General features: G+C 44.5%; 1 protein-coding gene across 1 annotated transcript; it reads right to left on the bottom strand.

Annotated features, from left to right (window-relative positions):
* Positions 1 to 3212: 3212 nt before the first annotated feature.
* Positions 3213 to 4041, bottom strand: LOC143272782 (histone H3.3C-like). The gene has a single exon (XM_076568740.1). It carries the CDS (start codon positions 4013 to 4015, stop codon positions 3605 to 3607), a length of 411 nt encoding a protein of 136 aa, XP_076424855.1. The 5' UTR covers positions 4016 to 4041; the 3' UTR covers positions 3213 to 3604.
* Positions 4042 to 7967: the final 3926 nt, after the last annotated feature.

The raw sequence follows: 7967 nt of genomic DNA, 5'->3' as shown, positions 1-7967 counted from the left end.
TATGTACCACATTTTTTTCATCCATTCTTCAGTTGAATGGCATCTAGGTTGTTTCCAGGTTCTGGCTATTACAAATAGTGCTGCTATGAACATAGCTGAACATGTATCTTTATGTTATGAATCAGCATTCCTTGGGTATATGCCCAAGAGTGGGATGGCTGGGTCTTGAGGTAGTTCGATTCCTAATTTTCTGAGTAACTGTCATACTGATTTCCACAGTGGTTGTACAAGCTTGCATTCCCACCAACAGTGGAGGAGTGTTCCCTTTGCTCCACATCTTCTCCAACACTATGAGGCAGGTCCAAGGGAGGCATCTGGTGACCCAAGACCTGGATGGGTGAGCGCTCTCTCTGTCCCTGGAACCTAAACGGTGGAGGTTGACTGAGCAGAGCTCCAGAGAACACCGCTGGACTGCGATACACCTTCCGCAGACCCCCGCAATATACCAATCCTTCATTTGTAAGTCATCCACTAAATAAATCTTCCTTTTAACTACGTGGAGTGGCCTTAATAATTTCACCAATATCTGACGCTCAACCTGGGTCACGAACCCACGACCCTGAGATTAAGAGTCTCATGCTCTACTGACTGAGCTAGCCGGGCTTTTTTTTTTTTTTTTTTTTTTTTTTTTTTTTTTTTTTTTTTTTAGTTAAAAGGAAGATTTATTTAGTGGGCGACTTACAAATGAAGGAATAGGTAGATTGCGGGGACTGGGGAAGGTGTATCGCAGTCCAGCAGTGTTCTCTGGAACTCTGCTCAGTCAACTTCCACCGTCTAGGGTCCAGGAACAGAGAGAGTGCTTACCCATCCAGGTCTTGGGTCTCCAAACGCCTCCCTTGGCCCCGCCTCATAGGCGTGATAGTTGCCAGAGTCTCAATGGGAGTTGGAACTTCCAGATCCAAGCTGGAATGTCTACCCACTGCAGGGTGTTGTTTCTTTGACTTCTTTCTCAGCCCTTTTATCATTTGTATATAGGAGGGCTACTGATTTTTTTTGAGTTGATCTTGTATCCTGCCACTTTACTGAAGGAGTTTATCAGCTATAGGAGTTCCCTGGTAGAGTTTTTGGGGTCACTTATGTATACTATCATATCATCTGCAAATATTGAAAGTTTGACTTCTTCCTTTCCAATTTGTATCCCTTTGATCTCCTTTTGTTGTCCTATTGCTCTAGCTAGAACTTATAGTACTCTATTAAATAAGTATGGGGAGAGTGGACAGCCTTGTCTTGTTCCTGAAATTAGTGGTTTCGCTTTGAGTTTCTCTCCATTTAATTTTATGTTTGCTGTAGGCTTGCTATAAATTGCCTTTATTATGTTTAGGAATGTTCCTTGTACTCCTTATCTTTCTAAGACTTTTATCATGAAAGGGTGTTGGATTTTGTCAAAGGCTTTTTCAGCATCTAAGGAGATGATCATGTGGTTTTTTTCTTTCAGTTTGTTTATATGGTGTATTACATTGACAGATTTTCATATGTTGAACCATCCTTGCATCCCTGGGATGAAGCCTACCTGGTCATGATGGATATTTTTTTGATGTATTCTTGGATTCGGTTTGCCAATATTTTGTTGAGTATTTTTGCATCAATGTTCATGAGGGAGATTGGTCTGTAGTTCTCTTTCTTTGTTGCATCTTTGTGTGGTTTGGGTATCAGGGTAATTGTAGCCTCATAAAAAGAGTTTGGTAGTGTTCCTTCTGTTTTGATTGTGTGTAACACATTGAAGAGTATTGGTATTAGTTCTTCTTTGAAAGTCTGGTAGAATTCTGCACTGAAAGCATCTCATCTTGGGATTTTTTGGCTCCTCAGGCCGCTGCCAGGCCTACCTGTCTCTGCTGGCTGCTACTGCGCCTGTCTGTCTCTGCTGGCCTCCACTGGGCCTACCTGCCTCTGCCTGCCGCCGTGCCTGTCTATCCTCTATCTTATATTTTTAATGAGCTATATAAGCACAATACTCCAAACAAGAATAGAAATATACATACAGTATAGCAAAATTAAAGTTAATTGTGTATGAATATACCAACATGTATAACAATGTAAAATATTTAAGGCTAGTAGATTCAATAAGCTAAGCTTTCATCTTTTCTTTTTTATATCCTCCCTTTTTCTTTCAGGACGAAAGCTTTAAATTTAAGTCTTTTGAATACCTTTTCTTTTTTTACTTTTACCAATAACAACTTGGAACCAATCTCCCTAAAATGATAATAAACATCCATGACACATTTTTTGGGAACATGGGCATTGTACTTTAGACTACTTCCTGTTTTTTTGGGCACAGACCACACTGGATGCCATTTGTAGGCAGAAGTTTCTGTTCTGCCACAAGCTCCCAAATATAACACTGAGGCTTATATAATCACAAATATTCAGCAAATAGCTTAGCCTTATTCCCAGCTCACTTTACATAGGTGGGAAAGGTGAGGAGGACAAGAGAGAGGAGGGTATGTGTCCTGGTGACTATTCCAATCTGGGCATCACCAAGTGAATTGAGAGACTGGTCAGAGAAATGCCCCAAACACAAATAAGGGGCATCTCTGTCCAAGTCATGGACAGAGCAGGCAGTTCTGAAGTGACATCACAAGGTTTGTGCGGGTAACAGAATCAAATCCCAGAGGCAGATGCCACAGGGAGTAAGAAGAAGCCACTGTGCACCACCCTGGAATAAGAACAGAAATTGTCAGAACACTGGCTGTCACATCAGCAGAGGGAGCCTGTCTTCCCTGGACAGTGATGGAATGTGGAGGCAGGAACTGATGCAGTGGTCATGTGCTTAGTGGCTTACTCCTCATGGCTTGCTCAGCCTGATTTCTTATGGAGTTCAGGACCACCAGCACAGGGATACCACTACCCACCATGGGCTGTCAATCAGTAATTAAGAAAATGCCTTATAGCTGGATCCTATTGAAGACTTCTCACTTGGTGTTTCTCCTTTCAGATGACTCTAGCTTGTATCAAGTTGACATAAAACTAGCCAGGACAATTTTACTTAGTGGTTTGTGTATGTTGAGACAATCTGGTGTCCCTAGAATGAATCTAATTTGATCTTGGGTATGATCTTCTTAAATGTGTCCTTGGATTTAGTTGGTAAGATTTTTTTAATAGTTTAATGTATTTTAATAGTAAACTTACAGGAACACCACAGAAGACAGACAAAATTAAAAACATGTACTTGCATGTAGGATAACTCAGTCAGAAAATATAGTGAATGGATGGAATCTACTGTATGATAAAAATGCTACAAACACAATTTAGTTGCCGTCAATAAGAAATTTATTTATTTTTAAAAAATCCAAATGCTGGCATTGTCCAGAAAATTTTAACAGGTGTATTTATAATTGTTATAAAGTTGAACTGTTGAAATGTGTTCACTGAAACATTTTGCTTGCATTAATGCTTTACATCTTGCATTTATATTAAAAATTCACACACAAATGAAAATGGAAAAACTGCCAATACCTGATTTCTGTTCCCTATTTTTACACTCGCAATCATATACTTAGGTACCTTTTGACCCCATGAAAAAATATCTAACATTCAGAACTACTGATAACAGGAAGAAGACGAAAAAATTTTTTGAGAATGAAATGTTTCCCCTCATAGTGGACTCTTAAGCACGTTCTCCGCGAATGCGGCACGCTAGCTGGATATCCTTTGGCAAAATTGTTACACGTTTGGCATGGATAGCACACAGGTTGGTATCTTCAAAAAGGCCAACCAAATAGGCCTCACTTGCCTCTTGCAAAGCACCAATAGCTGCACTCTGGAAGCGCAGATCTGTTTTGAAGTCCTGAGCAATTTCTTGCACCAGACGCTGGAAGGGGAGCTTGCGAATCAGAAGTTCAGTGGACTTCTGATAAAGTCTGATTTCACGGAGTGCCACAGTACCAGGCCTGTAAGGATGAGGTTTCTTCACCCCTCCAGTAGAGGGCGCACTCTTGCGAGTGGCTTTAGTAGCCAGTTGTTTCCTGGGTGCTTTACCACCGGTGGATTTGCGGGCAGTCTGCTTTGTATGAGCCATGGTATGGGCACCTCCTTACTTACCCCCCTTCTCCTTTGGGTGGAGCTCTGCAAGCGAGAGGTGGCGCTGGTGTTAGGGAGCGGCGACGGCGCGGCGACGGCTGCGAACACTTAGTTATTAAGAATTTTATTGAGAAGTTTTTGAATTTTGTTCATCGGGGATGTTGTGTTATTGTTATCTGTTTTTTGTTGTGTCTTTATCCGGTTTTGGTATTAGGAATATATTGCCTTTATAGCATGATTTTAGTAGCATTCCTTCCCTTTCTATTTTATGAGACAGTTCAGAGAGCATTGGTCTGAACTCTTTTGTTTGGTAGGATTTGGCAGTGACACTGTCTGGTCCAGGTCTCTTTGTTGGGAGGCTTTATTATTGTTTCAATCTCACTATCTGTTACAGACACACATCTGTTTTCTCTTTCTTTTGCTGTGATAAAACGCTCTGACCTAAAAAAGTTAAGAAAAAAAGGCACAGAGTTTCCCATGGGGAAAGATCAGAACCCCCCTTTCTGGAACTATGCAGAGCCATGAGATGGCTGCTGGGAAATAAGCAAGGCTCCTGGGAGGGTGAGACTGCAGGGCCCATGGGGCCATCTCCTGTACCATCTTGAGTTCTGCTTTGCATCTTCCCAGGTAGAATGCTTTTGTAGGGAGAACAGTGGGAACAGGAAGTGAAAATTGAGGGCCAGCGTGGAAGAAGTACAAGAAGACTAGCATCATGGGGTCCTTGTCCTTGAGGAAGGCAACAGGAAGAGGAAAGTGGGTAATGGAAGCTATGAGGTCACCTGGTCTGAGCCAGGTATGTCAGTTAATTCTCTGTTGCCATGCGAAAACACCATGACCAAGGGAACCTCTAGAAAGAAGTTTATTTGGGCAGATAGTTCTAGAAGGGTAAGAGTTCATCACCATCATGGTAAGGAAACATGGCAACAGCAATAGTTGACTGGAGCAGTTGAGAGCTCACTTCTTGAGCCACCAGCAGGAAATAGAACCAACAGGGATTGCCCTAAGGCTTTGAAATATCAAAGCAGACCCTAGTGACATACTTCCTTCAGCAAGGCCACACTTCCTAAGTCTCCCGCAACAGCATCAACTGAGGACTAAGTATTTGAATTCCAGAGACTGTGGGTGACATTTACTATTCAAACCACCATACAAAGAAAGTCTAGGGGCCCCATGGCTGTGGGTTCAGATCCTGGCACTGACCCTTGGTTACTATGTGGCCTGAATGAACCACATTACCTCTATGAACATCAGTTACTTCCTGTAGTTATCAGGATGTGGTAAACTCTGAAGGAGACCTCATGAGTTGCAACCTCCTTGACAAGCATGGAGTCAGGGCCCAGGTGGGTGTCACCAGGACATTGCCCTTCCTAGGGAGACTAAGCTTTTTAGAATCTGATTGGTGATGGCCAGGGGCTGAGTAGCAATGGCAGGCCTAAGGGAGACTGGAGAGGACAAGGGCTCAAACTGCCCCTGGGGAAGAGACAGGCAGGAAAGGGCACAGCCACATGAGCCTGTCTGTCTGTGCTCCTTCATCTCTTCAAACAGGGTGGTCCTCATTCTGCACCAGACCTTAGGACCATTGAAGAGACATGGTAAAAGTATGAGTGAGGTTGTGTTCCAGCATCACCCCATCCCCCTGTGATCTGGTACACAGTAGGTGCTCAATACACATTTTGAACATGTGTAGATGGATGGTTTGGGGTTCTGCCACAGTCACCCAGGGGCAGTGTGGCCACTCTCTCCAGGCTTCCACAACTCTATACATAAAGGAGAGCTGTAAGGTACGTCCTGATGGCCCTTCCAGCTCTGGATCTGTCCCTGTCACTCAGTGACCATCTCACCCCACACATAGCCCACACCCTGCCAACAATCCTAATGCAAGAACTGTGACAAGCCATTCATGAGGATGTAGTGGGCTTTTATTTCTGTGGTGGTGATAACAGGTGTGGAGCCCACTGGGGGAAGAAGAGAGTCTGGGCTCAGGCACAGTTTGTGTGTCTCATAGAAGAAATTATGAGAGGAAGATGCCATGTGGAGTCAGAGGGAGCCATTGGGCACCAACCTGCAATGAGAACACAGGGCTTCAGAACACTGGCTGTCACAGCCACAGTGGGAACTGGCTTTCACAGACAATGATTGGACACGAACTGGCCTGGCCCTGCTGTCTTCACTCATTGCCCAATGCCCAATATGGCTGAGGCCACGGACAAAGGAGAGGCAGCTGTGGATTTGTGGTCTAGATATGGCACTTGACTCAAACCCCTCCTCATCCCTTCTTCTGGAGCCGTGCAAGATGGGAAAAGATAGAGTGGAGGCCATATCTGGTCAGGGTGAGAATTCAGCACACTCTCAAGTGTCTGTGCACAAAGTTAGAGCTCAGTCACTAACCCTGTGTAAAATGTTTGAGAATCAAAGAGCCCAGCTCAGTCTGGGGTCATGATCCAGGGAGTACTCAAAATCAGAGTTCATCCTGGAGTCAGGATCAGGTCTCACTTTCTCTTGTCTTGTAATAGAAGCCTAAGCCTGGCCTGAATTTTCTTATGGGCTTCTGTGACAGGCTGCAGAGTCTACCTGTGGGGTTTTATGAGAACTGCCACCATATTGCAATATTTGCTTCCCGGTTAGAAAACTGTTTGGGAAGGATTAGGAGGTGTGGCTTGGGAGTGGAGGTGTGTCACTAGGGATGGGGTCTGAGGTTTCAAAAGCCACGCACTTCTAAATCTCACTGTTGCGTACTTGTATCTCCAGATATAAGCTCTCAGCTACTGATCCAGTGCCAGACCTGCCTGCCTGCTGCCATGCTTCTCACCATGATGGTCTATCCCTCTGGAACTGTGAGACCCATATTAAGTGTTTTATTTTATAATTTCCCCCAGTCTTGTTGTTCTGTCACAGCAATAGAAAAGTAATGAGGACACTGTACCAGCAGGGCTTCACTACATACCTCTTTCTGTTCACTCTTCAGAAGATGGAGGCTAGTTTTCTTACACCGATATATCAGCTGAAGGGAACAGGTCAACATCAGCCTCAGTTTTTGCAATGGAAAACTGACCAGAAGCCTACCCAACTCGTTAGCATCATCACCTCCCTGAGCCTGTGACAATTATGTGACCTCAAGTGTGTCACTGTTCACCTGAAGGTGAGCAAGGACAGTGGTCCTGTACAGACTCTCTTGAGGATCCAATGAGGTAGTGTGTGCAAGACACAGATGGACTGTGTAAAGGGACATTTCCCTAGAAGGGTCCCCTCCAGGGTCTGTTGCCCCAGCTACCTTGTCAATCATGGGGAGCAAAAGACTCAAAAGAGGCCTCCAGGGAGGGGAGGAGAAACTAAAAGGCCACCTTGGTCAGGATGCAAGGTCCCTGCCTGGGTCCCTCTACAGCTGTTGTCTTGGCCCATGTAAGGCTCTCCAGTCCCCAGGGTGTGACTTACTGAAGATTTCCTGAGTCAGCAGTTGGAGAGGAGCACCACTCTTTTCAAGTATAAGAAGGGAAGAGAGAAGGTGGAAGGAGGAGGGGGAGGGGAACGGAAAACAGATGAGACTTTGCTGACAACACACTTTCCACCCTCCCCAGACAGAGGGGCTCATTTCCAGGACCTAAGAACAGTTAACCTTAGCAATCTGGAACTATGGAATTGTGGGAGCCGGAACCATAGCTGTCCCAGGCTGCTGAGTACCCACCACCTCAGGATATCTGAAGTTCAGGACCTGGAAATCAAGAATCTAGAACCTTAACACCCAGACTCCTTAAACCTTGAATTCCTGAACCCTGTAAATTCAAGCCCCCCAGAAAGCTTAAGCCTTTGGGGAGCCCCAATTCCCAGTTTCCTCTAGCTTCTCATACACAGGTGCTTCAACAGTCATTTTAATAAAAGTGTGTTGATTACATGAAACATTAGCTTAAAGGGCACAGGTGGTGATGGATGTGGTAAACAGCTCAAGGCATCAT

The sequence above is a fragment of the Peromyscus maniculatus genome, chromosome 4 (assembly GCF_049852395.1).
Source record: "Peromyscus maniculatus bairdii isolate BWxNUB_F1_BW_parent chromosome 4, HU_Pman_BW_mat_3.1, whole genome shotgun sequence".
Lineage (NCBI taxonomy): Eukaryota > Metazoa > Chordata > Mammalia > Rodentia > Cricetidae > Peromyscus > Peromyscus maniculatus.
Note: the sequence above shows the minus strand (reverse complement) of the source record. Positions and strands in the feature narration are given on the sequence as shown.

Bases quoted from the DNA above. Each gene is read 5' to 3' on its own strand.
- LOC143272782 (XM_076568740.1), bottom strand. From the start codon at position 4,015: ATGGCTCATACAAAGCAGACTGCCCGCAAATCCACCGGTGGTAAAGCA.